Source organism: Dasypus novemcinctus, chromosome 10, assembly GCF_030445035.2.
Source record: "Dasypus novemcinctus isolate mDasNov1 chromosome 10, mDasNov1.1.hap2, whole genome shotgun sequence".
Taxonomy (NCBI): Eukaryota; Metazoa; Chordata; class Mammalia; order Cingulata; family Dasypodidae; genus Dasypus; species Dasypus novemcinctus.
In genome coordinates this window covers 100,434,105-100,451,781 of record NC_080682.1, presented here as the reverse complement: position 1 = coordinate 100,451,781, position 17,677 = coordinate 100,434,105, and the positions used below count along the sequence as shown (strand labels likewise).

General features: G+C 40.4%; 2 protein-coding genes and 1 pseudogene across 2 annotated transcripts; all 3 read right to left on the bottom strand.

Moving 5' to 3' along the window:
* Window positions 1-277: 277 nt before the first annotated feature.
* LOC101417846 (olfactory receptor 51L1-like) lies at window positions 278-1,042 on the bottom strand (annotated as a pseudogene).
* A 1,438-nt stretch (window positions 1,043-2,480) lies between these two features.
* Window positions 2,481-3,443, bottom strand: LOC101433539 (olfactory receptor 51I2-like). The gene has a single exon (XM_058306434.1). It carries the CDS (start codon window positions 3,441-3,443, stop codon window positions 2,481-2,483), a length of 963 nt encoding a protein of 320 aa, XP_058162417.1.
* A 9,442-nt stretch (window positions 3,444-12,885) lies between these two features.
* LOC101434327 (olfactory receptor 51I2-like) lies at window positions 12,886-13,841 on the bottom strand. Its single transcript, XM_004447172.2, is given in 2 exon segments — window positions 12,886-13,103; window positions 13,106-13,841. Coding segments are annotated over 2 exon segments (954 nt in total).
* Window positions 13,842-17,677: the final 3,836 nt, after the last annotated feature.

Sequence of the window (17,677 nt, the reverse complement as noted above, 5' to 3'; positions counted from 1 at the left end):
AATGAATGATCGATTATTATACTAATAAGAATAAATTTTCTTTATTGGCATTTACAACATAGCACTGCATATATTATCCTTACCAAAATACTGTAAGCTAGGTACTAAATTATTTTCATTTAATTCGAGAGGAAATCAAGAGGGTATTGAGAAAATACATGTGAAATAATTGAAGGAGTAAAAAATGAAAACAGCCTCTAAGCATTATGTACACTCTGTCCCCTGGTGTACATACCAAAGCTCTTTTTAGGACTTGATATATCTAGGAATTGATTTTTTAGGTTAACAACCTCTTTTCAAGGTCCCCAAACCTACATACATCATCAGTTCCAGCTTTTCCCCTGATCATGGCCCCCCAGGCAGGCTTGGATTTGACACTGTAGGTGATGAGATTGAGCACTGGGTATAAGACCAGGGACACAGCCAGGGCATGTATAATGTGAGGGAGGTACCTCCCAAAACAATGGATCATGGACATGTTGATGACTGGGATTAAGAAAACAAAGACAGTCAAGATATTGGAGACTCAGTGTTAAGCACCTGAAGTCACTCCGGGGGAGAGACCAGCCCCAGGGCTGTACCCAGGAGGAGGGTCTAGGAAAGAACAATGAGTAGAAATTCTAAACCCATGATAGATTAAGCCACATAGAACCCATAAATTATGTTTATGGTGATGTCAGCACAGGCTGTTCTCACCACATCAGGGTGGAAACAGAAGGAGTGGGACAAGAGGATCTTCATAGGGCAGAAGTTCAGATGTTTAAGCAGAAAGGGCACTGGGAAGAGAGACACAGTGGCTCGAGCCACAGTGGCCAGCCCAATCTTGATGATGACATTATTTGTGAGGACAGCAGCATAGCACAGGGTTTGGAGATGGCCACAAAGCAGTCAATGACATGGCCTAGAGCACTGATGACTCCACCACAGAGATGGAATGGAGGAAGAACATCTAGACTAGGCAGGCATTGATGCTGATAAGGCTGTGGTCAAACCAGAGCACAGTTAGGGTGGTGGGCAGTGTGGACAGAGATGATTGGCACATCTGAACTCAACAAATGATCTAAGCCACCCCTGAAGCTAGTCACCAATTCACCACATACTCAGCTGCTCTCTGATAATCCATGCAGGAACCGCTTACCTTAGCATTCAAGTACCAGATTTTAAGAATGTAATCTACACTTATTTTCCCCAAGATAAAACTATCTTAAATATACCCTAAAAGTAAGTGGCATGATTTCCACTATGGGAAAAAGAGATAGTTCCCCAATTATAGCTGAACATATTTCACATATTTGCGTGCAAATCTAAATACAACAATGTATGTGACCTAATGAGTAGCAGGAGCACATTAATCTTTGTTTATGGGTAAAAGAGAGATTAAGATGAAGATAGTTATCTTTCTAATTGCTTCAACAGAGGGTTATAATCTGAGATAACTCAAGTCTGGCATTTCCTCCCTTAGCAGTCTTTTCTTACAGCCATTACTTGTGTAGCTAGATACAGGGACACTTGGCCTCTGCCCAAGGATTAGTTATTCTTCCAGCACTTCCAATACCATCATCTCTCGGGTTAGTCTTCTAACTGTGCCAGTCTCACCCTTTTAGACTAAGTCCCCTAGAAGTAGAGCCTGAGATGGCCATTCTTGTTCATACATATTGAGGGAGTGCTGTCATGACAAGAGGAGTGTGGGAAGTAGGATAAGGAGGGGAAAGTAAGTTAGGCAAGGCTGTGGTTTCAGCTACAGCCCAGCTTCAGCTGGCTTCCCAAGAAGCTTTGAAGCAAAGATCAAATCACAGAGTTGGAGGCAATGGGCCTGGGTTTTTGCACCCCCATATAAGCAGCCATTTCCCCTAGATGCTCCTAGAGAGTAAGATAGTATAGTTTCCTGGTGAGATGTCTTTTATTTGACCAAGGTCAATTCTCAGGAGAAAGGACAGATTTGTGATCCCTTAGCATCCAACACCCACCCCAGATGAGAGATGGGTGAACTGGTTTGGTGAAGGGGTCTGTGTGGACCATCAACAACTCTACATTGTTCCTTTTCTGCTATAAGCTGGGTTGTCTGTACAAGTGTCAGACTTTGGTGAGTATTTGGGCAAGAGTGAAATCTAGAGTTAGACTTCAGAATGAATTTTGCTTCAGGTTTTTATTGCAGTCCCTAGCAATCTCCTGCCATGATTTATATGGCACTAACTAGTCTATATTCTACTTGCTCATTCACAAGCATTTTGCCTGGCATAATGCCTTTCTGAAAAGAAAGGACCATGTTTAATATATTTCCCTGTCTTTAATCTTCAGTACTGCTCCAGTGCAAAGTAAAAGCTGAATGTCAGTTTATAACATGAATGCGCCTGAAGTCTTCCCACTTTCCCAGCAAGGAGTAAGAATTTTCAGCATTTACTCTGAGTCTAGCAGGTTTTTGTGAAGCTACAATAATCCCTTTTATGATACTCAGACTATCTTATTATTTCATGGCTCCATCAACCTTGGCTTTGCCCCCTCAGCACCCTGGTCATGGCCCCCCTGATGGGCTTGGATTTGACACTGTAGATGATGGGGTTGAGCACAGGGGGTATGACCAGGTACACGTAGGCAATCAGGGCATGTAAAATGTGAGGCAGGTGCCTTCCAAAACGGTGTATCATGGACATGGTGATGACTGGGATGAAGAAGACAAACACAGCTAGAATGTGGGACACACAGGTATTGAGGGCCCGGAGGCGCTCCCGGGGAGAGGCCAATCCCAGGACTGTACGCAGGATAAGGGCATAGGACAGGATGATGAGCAGAGAGTCTATGCCCCCGGTAGACACAACCACATACAGTCCATAGCGTATATTGACAGTGATGTCGGCACAGGCTCTTCTCATCACATCAGGGTGGAAACAGAAGGAGTGGGACAAGAGGACCTTGTTAGGGCAGAAGTTCAGATGTTTAAGCAGAAAGGGCACCGGGAAGAGAGACACGGTGGCTCGAGCCACAATGGCCAGCCCAATCCTGATGATGACATTATTAGTGAGGACAGCAGCATAGCGCAGAGGGTTGGAGATGGCCACAAAACTGTCAAATGACATGGCCAGGAGCACCGATGACTCCACCACAGAGAAGGAGTGGAGGAAGAACATCTGGACCAGGCAGGCATTGAAGCTGATAAGCCTGTGATCAAACCAGAGCACAGCCAGGGTGGTGGGCAGTGTGGACAAGGTGAGGCCCATGTCGGTGAGAGCCAGCATGGACAGGAAGTAGTACATGGGCTGGTGCAGGCTGGGGGTCCTCCTCACAGCCAGAAGGATCAGGCAGTTTCCAGTGAGGGCCACAGAGTACATGGAGGAGAAGGGGATGGAGATCCAGCCATGAACAGCCTCTAACCCTGGGATGCCAATCATCAGGAAAGCAGGTGGCTGGAAGAAGGAAATGTTGGCATAGGCCTGGGAAGGGAGCATCTTTGGATGGTAGATGAAGTCTCCAAAATGATGTCACCTCTTCAATCTGCACAAACACTGAGATGAGCCAAGATGATAGGAAAGAGCATCTCGTATTGAGTCAAAAGTCTAAAAATCAGTTTCCCTAATGGGTTCTACCATTTATTAAAATGAGTAAAAAATTAATGATTACATATTCTTTTTTTATTCCCTACTTTGTGCTGACTCCCTATTATTACTTGATTTCCTATATGTAATCTAGATAATCTATTACATTTGACTAGATTTTGTCATTTAATAATAAAAAGTTTTCTTATGACCTGGTCCATTCAGCCATATGCTAGGTCCTGAGAGTAATGTTAATATGATGTAATGTCATCCATCCTGCAAAAGATCAGTATCCCAGAGGTTGACGCTTGGTCTGAGTTGATGGAATGAGATTTTCTCTGGCAGGGAGTAGTAATTGGTATTCAGGGAATCCAATCAGAGGCTATTTATTTCCTAAATTGTCATTTTCTTGTTTATAGGGAGAAGTGGAGAATGTAGGTTTGGAAAGAGAGAAGGACAGTTGAATCACATATGGAAATCATGGGGAAATGATTTTTGATGTCCCAAAGAGAAAGACATTCTGAGTGAGCAGGTGCTGTGTTTTTTCCATGGATGGCATTGCTCTTTCTGAAGCCAATTCTTCTAGCTCACTTGTTTTGCTTTTTTTTTGCCCTTGAATTTTGTGTAATATACTTTTATGTATAATATATTCATGATTTATGCTTAAGCATTTTTTATTGAATTTCTCCATAGTCAGAATTACCAGACTTTGGGCAAGCAATAGTTTTAGTCCCATTATACAGATGATGACACTGAGGATTAAGAGCTGTAGTGACTGGTCTGAGTGAATGTCTCGGATATTGTAGTGCTGAAATTTGAATTCAGGTCTGAATCCAAATCCAAACTCTTAATATGGCCTTTTCTTTAGATGAGACATCCTATGTGAAAAAATGTTTAATATGCAAAGCACCACAGACATAATTTTGTTATTTTGCTTTGTTGAAAACTTTCTCAAAGTTTTTCACTACACATTATTCATTTTATCCACTTGGTTATCCTGCGATATAGACCCCAAGAGGATTACTCTTATTTCATTTGAAATTAAGCTGAGGTTCAGGAATGTGGTACTCCATTGCTTAAAATACTTCAATGGATCCCAAAGACACTAATAAAATGCTAGTGATATATCCTACAGACCTGTATGATCTTGAACCTTACCATATGATAGCCTACCATTGGTCAGTGTTATTTAGCCATACCAGCCTTACATCATAGATAGCCCCTTCCTCACTCTGAGGATTTTATGTTCAGCGTACACTCTCTGCTCTGCCTGGGTCTTTCTCAGTTTTCAGGTTTTGATTATCATCTTCTTAGAGAGCTATTTGAAATGACCCTACTCTAAGTAGCTGACCTCAGCCAATGCTCCCTCCATCATTCTTGTATCATGCATTTTTAGTTTCCTTTACACCATTCAGCACATTTTAAAATTCTATGATTGATTTTTTCCTGATAGTTTTCCCCCCTCTCTCTCACTATAAGTTCCATGAATATAGAAGCCATATGGTGCTATTCACTAACGCAGAGCCCTTACCTTGATACAGTGGCTGGATCGGAGTAGAGTCACAGTCACTATTTCCTTGTTTAAGGGAATAAATTAAAGAATGAATAAGCAAGTGTATAAACTCGTGAAGGGAAAGGAAGCCAAAGATAAGCTGTGGTCCCTTAGCCTCCAGAAACTAGGATGAGTGGGTGGTTTGGAGGACTGGGTTAGGGATGAGGCTTTCTCCCAGGCAATCATGCATTATACCCTAGGAGTGAAGTGGGGGTAACTGGATTTAGAAGGAATTTCCAATGAAGGATTTTAAATTTCTGAACAGTGAATTCCTAACATGTCAATAAATTATCTCAAGTATTGAGTCTATTCATACCCTGCTTGGTGAACTCTACTGGGAACCTCTGCAGACAAATGTGTCCTTACAGCTTACTGCAAACTGTTAAGTTGATAGATGTCTTCTCAGTTTATTTTATCTGCTCAATATGCCTTACCTATATGTTCTTTTCCCATTGTTCAATCCAAAGTGAATTGATAATGATCTCATTGTTTCTCTTATAGTTTCTAGGAGAGATGCTTAGCTGGCACCCTTTCCCTGAAATTATATCGTCACCCCTAAACCCCTTTAAGATTGCTCAAGCTGTCTCAGCCAGCTCAGTCTTCCTCAGGTACCATGTTGAATTGCCAACGCCTGCTTCACTGAATTTTATCATCATTTTTCTAGGTCAGTTCATCAGCACATTAAGCTGGGGCTCAGTACTGGTAGGTATAGTTCCTAAAAACCTCTAGAATCAGAATTTCTGGGAAAACTTCTGCCAAAGAGACCTTTAGTTTCTCTCTCCATGTCTAATAATTGCTGCAGCAATACTCACATACTCCATGAAGCAAATGCAATGCATTTCAAATTTTTTTAATATAAAGAATTAGAGAAGAGGTTTCTGGATACAGATATGCCAATACATCATTGTATGCTGCTGGAAAGTTTATTCATTTATTATGTTAAACAATGAATAAAACAATTATAACTACTACTATTTTTGAGTGACTCCCACATTACGTTCAATACCAATAATTTTAATACACTGCCTCTCAGCTCCGAAACAACATTGTGAAGTAGATCTAATTTTACCCAGTTTTGCAGATAAAGAACCCGAGGCTTAGAGAAGTCAAATATCTGATCAGTAGATATGGTCTATCTTAGTTTTGTTTGGCACCAAATACTATGTTCTTTCAAATAAGCTGCATTGCTTGTCACAGATGGTACTTGGTGCAAGGCTTATTAAAAATATGTCACTTTCTCTTTATGTTCTTAATTTCCTCATCTGTAAAATCAGGAAATTGGGCTAAATTCTATTTCTCACTCTGATATTCTATTATTACAAGATCCAGTATTTCTGAAATCGTGTTCTCTTTCACTTTTCTTCTTTACCTTTAGTCTTTTATTCTTCTGAATCTCCATCCCAAAGGTTTGTCTTATATCATTTTTTTGTTTTGCTAAAATAACCCCTTGATAATAATTTTTTATTTCTGTTTTTTATTTGCATCTATTAAAAGTCTCACTTAATAATTTTAAACAATAATTTCTGATTTCTTTCTTTTCTCAACTTGTTCTAGCTTTCTAATGACATTAACTCTGATTCACACTGATAAGGCTTCACTCAGCACTATGTATGGCACAGATTAGGAATTTAGTCAAGTTTTGGTGCATGAATGAATGAAAAATTCACTAAATAAATCTGTAGGCCATGCTTCTGGGTTGTCAAGTATGAACTTCCTATTTTCTTGAATGCTAGTACAGAAGGAATTTGAATGGTCCTCTTATTCATTATGCTTTGGAGCACCAATATATGCCTGTATTTTTAGAATGGGTTTGGGATTCAGAGCCCTTTTCTGAGATACTTGATCCTTGCAACACAGGAAATGAACCTCCTTGTGGTCCTCTCCCTAATGGAGAGTATACGAGACTGCTGGCAAGTCTCCTTATTGCCCTGCTATTTCTGCTGTCAGTCATTTCTATCCCTTTGAATTTTCTTTATGAGGAAGACAGGAGCAGCTGGCAGAGGAGCCCTCCAGAACTCTGGAAATAGAAAAGGGTCTGTGTTTGGGTTGTGATTACTCACCCTGGTGCTGCTCTAAGTTGCTGTGTTGTATCACAATATGCAATAATACAGGAAGCCCCTGAAGTTAAGTTTCTCTTCTTTTAAGCTTTTACGCTGCTGCAGGGAAGTGCAGCCAATTTCTAGGGACATCAGGGAAAAGCCTTAGGTCACAGAGGAATTGCTTTCTGTTGAGTTCCACCTAAGGGATGGGAACATTGGGTGAAAAGGATGGAGGACGCTGTAGGAGCAGTGGGGAGAAAGGAAAGTCCAGGGAAATTAGAAATGTGACCAATGGGAACCCTCTGAAGTATAGAGATTCTCTGCTTAACTAGTCCATGCTTAGTATATCTAAGACATGCATTCAACAGATTTTGAAGCTTCAGTGGCTATCTATATTTGGTATCTCCTTTTTAGGAAGAGTATCTTACCAATTTATTGGAAAAAAGCAGAGTTAGCCAAAATTGTAGTCAGACTGCTTGGAACGAGTAATTAGGTTGAAGACTCTGTAGGTCCTGAGAATAGAAAAGACGCCTTTGTCACAGAAGGAAAGGGTCTAGTCACCAAAATAACTGAAAGAGCATGCCTAGACATGGATCTTACAATATTTGACCTAGACATTGGAGACCAGTAAGTGGCAAGTGCTGAGAATGCCTTGGTAAAGCATAGGTGCACCACAGAGTGGGAGATAAAGTCCTCAGAAATTCTGAAGTCTTCCATATCAGTGGTTTTCTTACAGCTGTTGTGATGTGTAGCCTTCCAGGACTTCCTTTCCAAAGTAATGGGCAGATTATTGCATCTTGCACATCCGACCACCATAAAAGAGGCAACAATACTTGTTATACTTCTTTGGATTGTGGAGATAGCTCATAATGTACTTGGGGATAGTCTGTGACCCATTTGTCACATGACTTATCAGGCTGTCAATTTTGAGGGCCTAAAGAAAGGAAGCATTCTGCAGAATGTTTGGTCTGTGATCCAAGCAACTGTGCTATTTGAACCATATAACCTGGTGAAACCATATTGCCAAGTTGTATCTGTGGTGACAAAGATGTGGTAAGGGGTTTCTTTCAAGCCCCAGTAGGAAAGCTGCAGCACAGACCCTTGAGGTCCTTGAACAAGGCCATGGTGTCCTTAGAAGAGTTTTCTCTGTTCAAAAAACAGGTGTTGGAATGTTGCTTGACCTAGTAGAGATTAAATACCCAATAAAGGGGATATAAAATAACTGTGACTAAAATTGCCTATATTATATTGCTATAGTCAAATGGTAAAGGCAAATTATATGAAAGAACTGATACAAGTCCAGGGGGAACAACTAAGTTAAAAAAATAGATGGTCTAGACTTTCATGTTATCTTGCCTCTCCCTTAAATTTCATCTAAGACCTCATGGGGATCTTCCTATATTTACTTGATAGAAGAGCAAGAAACCTGGGCCCTATTCTGGTGTAGTAGCTTCATAAGAGGGTGGAAGTCAACAAAGAATGTTGCCTCACTACAGCCTCAGTCAGAAGTGGCCTTGAAAACCGGTAATGTGGGGATCTCCAACTACTAGGCAAGATTAGGTGTATCATGCCTGGTTATCAACTTGGTGCAGAGGAAAGTAGCCTGAAGTAAGGATACATGTGGATTCCAGAGCAGTGGAAGTAGCTTGAGTAGTTGGTCAAGGACCCACAAGAAGACATAGTAGAAGATGAAGGTCTAAGAAATCTGAGGAAAAACATGTAGTTGGCTATATGACAATGCTAACTAAAATATGTAGATCTATATGTCTCACATCAGTGCCCACCAGAGAGTCTCCCTCTCTAAGGAAGCCCTGAATAAACAGGGGCAGGATGACTTATCCTGAGGAGGTGAAAAATCCTATATACTTACTTCCTCCAGGTCTTGTACACTGCTCCCTTGAACTGAGTGGCCATGGTGGCAGGGATGACAACTATGCAAAGGTCCAACAGCATAAACCTTTACCAGGGCCAACCCCATTACTGCCATTGCAGAATGTCTGACCTGTCAATATCAGAGAACAACACAAGTAAGTCATATGAAAAGGTGGCAACAATCCATCCTTGGTAGCTTGTTGATAAAATTTGATACTTTATACCCTGGAGGAAGCAATGATTTCTCCTTCCTGAAATTGACGCATATGCTGGGTATGGGCTTGTCTTCTTGCCTACATGCCTTAGCAGCACTGCTGTTAAAGAGTTCATAGAGTGGCTAATTTACTTTTATGGGATCTTACCCAGTATTGCCTTGAGTCACTATTAATTTATGGTCAGCAGGTGACAATGGGCATGAGCTCAGGCTTTGCTTGTCCCTCACTATGCCATATCATCTACAAACTGCTGGCCAGATAAAATGTTTGAATGCCTTTTAAAGGCACAGCTGATAACTAATATAGACACTACCATTTTAAAACGGGGGCCTGGAACAGCTAGCACTCATCCAGCATCCATATTTTTATGAAGTTCTGACACATGATGTCTCTCACCTAAAGGCTTGAGGGTAGCCATATTTTGAACATGGTAAAAAAAATCTCCAAAGATATGTGTCCCGAGAGAGATAGAGGCAGAAAGTGTCTCATTTTATGACCTACTCTTGGAAGTCACACAGCATCAGTTACACCTAACTCTATTTGTTTACCATAATGAATAGATTTCATATCTTGGTAAGGCAATGGCAAAGTTCTAGAAGAACATGTGAGACATGAATATTGCTGTGGCTACTTTTTGGAAACTACAGACTGCCCTACCTCTGGAATCTGTGTTTCCTGTCCTTTAAATTTTAGATAGTGTGTCTAGTTGTGTTTCTTCTCCAAAGGGATGCTTTTATCAGAGGCACAGTAAGGGTTCCACTAAACCTAATACTATGGCTGAATTTTGGGTATTCTGGGCTTCTCCTGTTAGTAAACATGCAGGCAAAGAATGAGTTGCTATACAGACAGGAACAATTGACCATGGTTATCATGAGGAATCTAGGTTTTTTACTACATAATGGAGGCATGCAAGATCATCCTTGGAATTCAGGAACACACTGGGGCATTTTTTTGGTGTTTCAATTAGTAGTGATAAGGTTAAATGGATAGTTGCAGCAGCCATGGTGTGTTATGGGGACTGTAAACAGAGGCTTACACTTCTCAGATATAAAGGTCTGGGTTGTTTGCTATTAGGGAAAACAAGTGGGTGAGCAGAAGTCTGACCATAAGTGATCAGAATCTAGAATGGATGAAAGAAGGGGGAGATGAAAAATATTAATTCTGCATTTGGGAAAATCCAAGAGGGTTCTACAGTTTCTTCCTCTAGATATTTTGTTTTAAATCTTTTTTCTTTATTTTGCAGTTTCTGCCACTTTGAAGAGTCAGTGATGGGATATAGTTAACTTATTTAGCATGAAGCATACATGGATCTGTGTGGCACAAGATGAAGGATGTGGAGTACACTATGGCCATCCCTCCCATTTGCTCTCAGTCAGGATATGCTGACAGCATCCTACTGCAATCCTCTGTGACTCCTGAAAACCTGAAGGTTTTCTCTCCATCTACAGAGAGGAAGACATGAAGTGTTAGCGGGCAACTCTAAGCTAATGATGAATTGCAGTTGGAGGATAAATATCCCTGCATCCTTGTCCCTTAAGTGGAATAACTCAGAGGCTTTTACTACAATGTGTGCCAAATTTCCCCACTGAATGTGAAGCCCTACTCTGTTATTTACCCTATTGGTTTTCTTCACTTCCTTTTTTCCCTTCTCTACTATTCTAACAATACTTCATGGGAATCTCTCCCAATATTCTTCTTGTAATTAAATATCATCTCAAGATTTGCTTCTAAAACAATGCAAATTAAGCCTCTTATATATAGTCCTGTTACTTTTGAAATTTAGAATGGAGGTGATCTCCAAATTACCTGCCATTTAAATTCTTAATTTCACTCCTTCTATGTCCACATTAGTTTTCCTTTCTTAGGATGAGCTGCCAAAATATTGACCATTAGTTGTGGCATTGTTTTTCTCAAATTCTGTCATATACTATCAAATATAGGTGAAGAGAGGAAACTGTGGGAACTATATTTGCTTAAAAATATTTTGTCGATTTTCAGTTTCAAAAACTTCATATACTTCTTTTCCCCCTTTTATTCTCTTATTACACTTGCAGCAGAATGGAGAAAGTATTATTAGCTCCATTTCTCAAATGCTGAAAGTAAAACTCAGACTTGAAAGAGTGTTTTGAAGAACACAGACACGAATAATAACAAATTTAGTACTAGACTAAATTTTTTTTTATGTCAGTTCTGATATTCTTTCTACCTGTCTAAATCACAATCTGTTTGAATTTACAAAGAAGTACTGCAAGAAAGTATATCTAGTTAATGTGCCAGTCAGTCCCAGAATCTTGAGTTTTATTCTGAGTGTTTCTGGCTATTTAATTTTAGGAAGAATCACTTTGGCAATCTGTCACCAAGCATAAACTCTTTGCTAGGCCTTGTCTGCTGGGGATGTAAAGACAAAAAAGAAGAAAGCAGTAGTTGCACATTCATCATCAGTAGAATATAACTCAGGAGATAGTGAGTGCTGTATAAAAGTAGATGGATTCCTTTAAGATCCCCCTGCCCTTCAGATTGGAGTATGGTCCACCATAGCCAACACATGGCCAGGATCAGATCTATTCTTAGCAGAGATTAAACAAGTTTTACTTGCTTGAGACCTACCTTTCACTACAACCTCATTTTCTGCCACTTCCCTCTCTTACTCTCTTGTCTAGTCATACTTAACCATTTGCTCTTTTTGGAAAGCAAACCTGCTGATTATTTCATTTGCAAAGTCCCTTTTCTCACTACAATTTCCCACTTTCCCATGACATTCCATATTCTCTCATCTATAAAGTACGCCTCTCCTTTTGAAAGGATCCAGCCTAAACAGACCCTTCAGAAAACCCTGAACCCTGTGACTGAGATTGTTCAGTATATTTCTTTAGAGGTTACACATTCTGAGTCCTCAGAACCATGAGTATGCACAGAAGGGGCATGGTAGTTGCTTCCAAGGGTTGTCTTAGGACAATGCAAGTTCATTCCCTCACTCTTCTGAAGGCTGCAAATGTGAAGTCAAGGTGTTTGCAGGGCCCCATGTTCTCTGAAAGTTCAAAGAAGGAATCCTTCCTTGCGTCTTCCTAGCTTCTGCTGTTCATTAGCAATCCTTGGTGTTCCTTGGCGTGTGGCAGCATAACTCCAACTCTGCCTCTGTCTACACCTTGCTGGCTTCCCTCTGGGTCTATACTGTATCTTTTCTGGGCTTCTTTTAAGGACCCCAGTCTTCACATCTGTGCTCACCCTTATTCAGTAAGACTTCATCTTAACTTGGTTATGTCTACAGATCCTCTATCCAAGAAGGTTGCTTCTTGGATAGATTTGAGCATATCTTTTAGGGGGATACAATTTAGCCCAGAATAGACATTGATCAGATATGTGTCCTAATGAATGAATGATTGATTAATCTAAGAATAAATTATCTTTATTGGTATTTACAACATTACTGCATATATTATCATCACCAAAATTACTGTAAGCTAGGTACTAAATTATTTCCATTTAATTCAAGAGGTATTGAGAAAATATTTGTAAAAGAATTAGAAGAGTAGTAAATGAAAACAGTTACTAAGCATTATTTACACTCTTTACCCAGGTTCACATACCAAAGTTCTTTTTACGACTTGATGTATCCAAGAATTGATTTCAAGATTTGACCTCTTTTTAGGGCCCCCACACTTGCAAGCATCATCAACTCAGCATTTCCCCCTCAGCACCCTGATCATGGGCCCCCTGATTGCCTTGGATTTGACACTATAGATGATGGGGTTTAGAACAGGCGGTATGACCAGGTACACGTAGGCAACCAAGGCATGTACAATATGAGGCAAGTGCCTCCCAAAACGGTGGATCATGGACATGGTGATGACTGGGATAAAGAAGACAAACACAGCCAAAATGTGGGAGACACAATGCTAAGGGCCCGAAGGCACTCCTGGGGAGAGGCCATCCCCAGGACTGTACGCAGGATGAGGGTATAGGACAGGACGATGAGCAGAAAGTCTATGCCTGCAGTAGAAACAGCCACATAGAGCCCATAAAGGATGTTTATGGTGATGTCAGCACAGGCTGTTCTCATCACATCAGGGTGGAAACAGAAAGAGTGTGACAAGAGGGTCTTGTTAGGGCAGAAATTTAGACGTTTAAGCAAAAAGGGCACTGGGAAGAGAGACACGGTGGCTCGAGCCACAATGGCCAGCCCAATCCTGATGATGACATTATTAGTGAGGACAGCAGCATAGCGCAGGGGGTTGGAGATGGCCACAAAACGGTCAAATGACATGGCCAGGAGCACCGATGACTCCACCACAGAGAAGGAGTGGAGGAAGAACATCTGGACCAGGCAGGCATTGAAACCGATAAGCCTGTGATCAAACCAGAGTACAGCCAGGGTGGTGGGCAGTGTGGACAAGGTGAGGCCCATGTCAGTGAGAGCCAGCATGGACAGGAAGTAGTACATGGGCTGGTGCAGCCTGGGGGTCCTCCTCACAGCCAGGAGAATCAGGCAGTTTCCAGCGAGGGCCACAGAGTACATGGAGGAGAAGGGGATGGAGATCCAGCCATGAACAGCCTCCATCCCTGGGATGCCAATCATCAGGAAAGCAGGTGGCTGGAAGAAGGAGATGTTGGCATAGGCCTGGGAAGGTAGCATCCTTGGAAGGCAGATGAGGACTCTAGAACAATGTCACCTCTTCAATATGGGCAGACAAGGACATTAACAGAACACCTGTCATTAGAGTGACATTTATTTTTTCTGTGTAGGTTTTTCCATGAAGTTTATCCCCTTTACTTAGTCCATGCTATGTATTCCTAACTCTTTCAGGAATTTGCAAAGGAACTTCAAAGAAATGCAGGATTTGTGGGATAGTTTAATATAAATTCTCCATGATTACCAGAAAATAAATAAATGAAATGGGTATAAATTTGTTTCCATCTCTAAATTTTATAATGTTTCCATTCTACCATGCAATACCTGTCTGATGTATATGAGATGATGTTTGTTAATTATCTTCTGAAATGTTAAGCACTCTATAAATGCCCACCATAATCATCACTATCATTATTATATTTATTCCATTGATGCTGCATTTTGCAAGACTCTAAGTGCTTTCACATTTATTATCTCAGTGGATTCTGAAGATTACCTTGCATGATAGAGAAGGGAACTATCTTGGCTAATGTGACAGGGAAGAAATTATTGAGTTAAATAGAGTAGAAAATGGTGGCTCTCATAACAAACCAGCTATTAAACTCAAGACCTTTTTCTCTGGTATTGGAAGGGGTGACTATAAATCCTAGGACGTTCTCTTTCAACCAACTCTAATAATGGTAAAGTCCCTGATTAAACATGGAAATAGGTGCTAAAAGAGTTTTGGTACCTAGCCCAGAGAATATCACTTTGGGTCATTGGAGGCCCTCCCAATCCAGGCTCCAAATTTCCTTAAAGGAATCATTTCCTCACATCATTCATTCAGCATTCCCCATAATCTTTAGAATGCCAGTCAAAGATGTTGTGTGTCCCTTAGAGCACCTATCTTAAGATCTCCATGTACCTAGGAGTGTGCTTCCCTATAAAATGCTCAGCATTGGCATCTTCTGCTATAACTGAGAGAACTGAAACTGCAGTGCCACGGACTTTGAAGTCTCTTCCCAAAGTTAGAATTTCCACGAGCATCACTGAAAGCATGAAATAAAGACATAAATGTAGGAGACTTTCTTATTCAGGGAGTTTCATTCTAGTAATTAATTTGCTAATTTATCAATTATTGAATGTCTTTTATGTGCTGGACACTAGACTTCTCCTCTTTTTGTTTGTTGTTTGTAAATAATACCTCTCAGCTTCAAAAACATCCATGTCAGGTAGTTATCATTATTGTATTCTCTTTAAAAAACTAATAACAGTAACAACAAAAATGATTATGAAAAGAAACAAAAACATTGATGACAACTTTAGAGACTTCCTCTAGGCTGGAAGTAACAGAGTTCAAATTCAAATTCAGGACTTCCTGAATTTAGCTTCCTTTTCAACTGTCTCAGCCTACCTGAAATTTCCATGGGGTATACTAGATATGGGAGATCCCTAGTATGGGATTGGAAGAGCTTGTTTACATCTGATGAGCCATGGTGGCATTATTTGAGGCTTTGCAGATTAAACCCTTTCCTATTTTTCCAAAAATCTTCCATTTACTCTTTATTGTGACCATTTGGGGTGTTTTAGCAGAGTTATTTAAATTTTTTTGTGCTGATTATCTCCGCATTCTTGCTTTCCTTTTTATCGATCCACAACAAATTTTTCCCCAGAAAACTCATTCAATCTTATTTATTTCTGATTTTAATGATTTAAAAATTTTTGTACCTGTCTAAAAGGTAAACACTTTTTTTTAACAGGGACAAGCAATTAATAAGTAAGTGAATGAAAAGCTGAATGACCCTTCCATAAACATCATTCCCTTCCACTCCAACCCTAGAATTTCTCTAACATGCATATGCATAACTCATGCTATGTATTTTTCTACAGTAAAGCCCAGTGGCTCTCCTCAATTAATAAAACTAAGGTTCAGTTTTATTTGAATTTACTTGAGGTCAGTCTAGGAAATGTTATCTGTTACTTGTAGTTTTAATCAGAATAGAAGGTGAATTCTCTCTTGCAGAGATCTGAACATAATGCTTACCTGGAATTACAGTTCCTTTCCTTTCATTCTGCATTGTTTTAACTACTATAAAGTGATTCATAAGCCTTCTCTCCCTTGTCTTAGAACTTGTCCTTATGCCGTATTTCGTAGTTCCTATGCAATTCTGGGTAATTTTCTGATCTACTGCTCCCAGCTATAATAGAAGGTTCCAAAGCTTAAATATTATAAGGAGTTGAGAACTCATAGGGTACCTTTAAAAAATATTGCCAAAAATTGGGAGCACGTCTTGCAATATCAAGCAAATTTCTCTCTGTCTTCTGATAATGGTCTTTCCATCCTTTGACATATATTTTTATATTATATTATTATGAGGAACCTGACACTGAGAAGGCATTTTGTATTAAAATAAGGTTGTTGTTTCTTTTGTTTTATTCTTTTACTAAAATGCTCATTTGTCATATTTCATGGCTCACACAAAATAAGTAGGTATTAATAGTAAATATCATAAGGCCAGATTTGGTCTTCTTTTTTCATTTCCAGGACTCAGCTATTTAAAAATAATAACTCTCCCTTGGGCAAATAGTAAACATGTGGATGGCCTTTAAATCAAATAACAGTGTAGGATTCTGTGAGTCTGTGGTTGTTAATGTCTGGGAAAGTTGAATTGCCAGGAAGCAGAAGGATGAATCTATCATGCTTCTCCTTTTCCTCAATGCCAAGTGTTTAACTCAAAGCTCTTCACACTCAGAAGACTGTGAAGGGCAAATTCAAACTGAGAGTTGAGATACTAAAAAAACAGTCAGCCTCAGATCATTCCCTGAATGTCCCTGAATAACATGGGACTTTAAGAAATCTTTATTCTTTTTCCATATTTTAGGGAAATCATCTAATCTGCTGGGACATGTAGTCTGGGATTCTGAATCATTATTTGAATTGGGAAATCCCCTGAACCACAAGAAAGTAACCTCCTCCACTCTCTGTATCTTATCTAGGGGTGCAGACCTACTGTTTATAGAAGTTCTGCTTCTGACAGCTGCTCATGACACACCATTTGCTCCTCTACATGGTAGCAAATGACCAAGGGATTTTAGCCTTGTAATCCAGGACCCTGTCATTTTTAATATTATACGGGGTTCTCTCAGGTCCCAACCCACTCACCTTGCTTGTTGTCCTTGGCTACCCTACTCCTCCACATCCTGTGGGAGTCCAGGACTCTGCAGCTGAGGTATTGTCTTTATACCACTGGCAGGATGCCTTGGTAGGTTGCCTCTCCCTCAGGATACTCAAGCCAGGAGCCAGGGAGGAGGTTCTCTACTTAGTTATTCCTAGGCAATAGGAAACGTGAGAGGTGTGCATATTCAGATGGAGATTCCTGAGGGATGTAGAATTTTTGAGCATATGAACTGTGAAGGCAAGAGGAGGGCCAGAAACCTCATCTCTCTGGTTCAAGGGGCACCCATTCCATCCTATAACATCTGTATAGGATTTTACTGGACATGCCAATCTTTCTCTTTAACTGTGCTCCTCAGTGTTATCAGCTCTGCCCCTTGGAGTCACACAGAACCCTTTCTGGTCCCTTCAGATTACAGCTTTTCAGACATACAGGTTCAGCAGTGTCTATTTCCCTCCACTTCCTCCTTGGCCCCCGAGAATATTCAAACTGGCTAAGCAGCTCCATTTTCTCTGATTGGTCCCCACATGAAATTGTGAAAGCTCCATTGTGTTCAACAGGAAATATGTATTGCATACCATGAGACGGGGAAGTAAAGCACCCTAAAAGAAAGAGAGCTGAATGGGGGCAAAAATCTCTGTTTATGTTATCCTTAGAGATGCGGCGTGTCTTCAAACCTAGGTG

What these genes read in the sequence shown, in the direction of transcription:
- LOC101433539 (XM_058306434.1), bottom strand. Translation starts at nt 3,443, where the DNA reads ATGCTCCCTTCCCAGGCCTATGCCAACATTTCCTTCTTCCAGCCACCT.